Source organism: Pygoscelis adeliae, unplaced genomic scaffold (genome assembly GCF_000699105.1).
Source record: "Pygoscelis adeliae isolate BGI_AS28 unplaced genomic scaffold, ASM69910v1 Scaffold339, whole genome shotgun sequence".
Classification (NCBI taxonomy): domain Eukaryota; kingdom Metazoa; phylum Chordata; class Aves; order Sphenisciformes; family Spheniscidae; genus Pygoscelis; species Pygoscelis adeliae.
Window position 1 is genome coordinate 637,186 of NW_008825544.1, and position 1,670 is coordinate 638,855.

General features: G+C 62.0%; 1 protein-coding gene across 1 annotated transcript in view; it reads left to right on the plus strand.

Annotated features, from left to right (window-relative positions):
* The window catches only part of PHKA1 (phosphorylase kinase, alpha 1 (muscle)), a 22,774-nt gene that overhangs the window by 331 nt on the left and 20,773 nt on the right, over nt 1-1,670 (plus strand). Inside the window, exon 2 of the mRNA XM_009332011.1 lies at nt 548-640. Within this exon, the coding sequence (XP_009330286.1) occupies nt 548-640 (93 nt within the window). The remainder of the gene's footprint in view (nt 1-547; nt 641-1,670) is intronic.

The following is a 1,670-nucleotide window of genomic DNA, read 5'->3' on the forward strand; positions in this document are numbered from 1 at the left end:
CGCGGTCCCCCGGCTGCCCCGCATGACGCCCTTCTGGAGGATGGTGGGCAGCAGACCCCTGGGTGCTCACTGCCGGCACAGCCTCGAGTGCGTCACCAGGGCCTGCAGGTGAGCAGGGACCCCTGCCTGTCCACCGCATCACCCCCTGCCCAGCCTAGCCTGCATCCCTGGGACCCCACATGTATCTTCATCCCCACAGTGTCTCCAGCTCTAGGACCCTGCCATGTACCCCAATGTCCCCAGCCGTGGGGCCCCACAAGTACCCCAACCCCACCAACCTCCTCAGCTTTGGGAGTTCTCCACCCTGGGACCCCCCACGCCTATGCCACTCCCCGCTGCCCTCAGCCCAGGGACAGTCCTGTGCCCCCCAATCCTGGTGCCCCCCAGTCCCACTGTCCCCCAGTCCCAGTGCCCTCAGCCTAGGCACCCCCCAGTGGCCGAGCCCCATCAGAGCCCAGCTTTGCGCCCCACCCTGGGTGCCCCCAGCCCGGGGATGCCCCCCCTCCAGGGACCCTGGCACAGCTCTCATGGCTTCTCTGCCCCACAGGGCCGGGCGCTGTGCCCCACCACAGTACGAGTGCTGACAGCCACCAGCAACCCCAGGAAAGCCCACCCTGCACTGGGACCACCGGAGACCAGGGTGCGCCATGCACTCACTGCTGGGACAGGACTCCTCGGTAGCCACATGCCCCGCTGGGCTGGGGAAGGACTGTGCCCCGAGCCCCCCTGGGGCAATGCCGCAGCTCAGCTGCTCTGGATGCTCTGTGGAGGCAATAAACCCGCTGCCCCCCTGCCCGCATCCAGCAGCTTCCTGCCCCTGCCTGCCTGTGTGAAGACAGGTTACATGGGTCAGGGCCACGTGCGCCCCAGGGTGGCATGTGGCACCCATGGGCTCCTGCCTCTCACCTGATGGGTGCTGGGACGGCCACAGCATCCACTTGGCCCCCACCTGCCCAATCAGGTCCCCAGGGTGCCAGGGTCCCCAGGAGCCCACCGCATCCACATGCTGCCGGTGTGCCTGTGTGTGTATGTGTGAGCATTTGTGTGTATGCACACGTCTGCCTGCGCCTATACATGTAGGTGTGTGTATATATATATGCCTGTGCCTATGTGCATGCGTGTGTGTGCGCATGCATATGATTAGGTATGTGCATAGGAAGTATATGTGTGTGCTTGTATGTATGTCTATGCATGTATAGATGTGCATGTGTGGGTATACGTGTGTACACAAGTGGATGTACATATGTGTGCATGTGCATGTATTCCTGCCTCTATGTGTATATGTGTGTGCCTGTATGTGCCACGTGTGTGCTGTGTACACATGGAAGTGCAAGAGTATGTATGCACAGGTGTGCACACACGTGTGTGCATGGGTGTGTGTGTGCACATGTGGGTCTGCCTGTGCATGCATGCCTGTGCAGGTAGGTGTGTGCATGTGTGCGTACCTGTATGTGTGCATGTGTGTGCAGGTCCACACCTATGCACGTCCATGTCTCTATCCATATGTGTGTCTGTCCGTGCACCCACACCGGCACGTATGCGCAGACTGGCACACGTGTCTGTGAGTCTGTCTGTACAATGCCACACCGGTACATGTATCCATCCGTACCCCCGCACGTGTGGCCGCCCGCAGCGCTGCGTGGCCTCCGCCCGGCAGGGGGAGCCGCCCG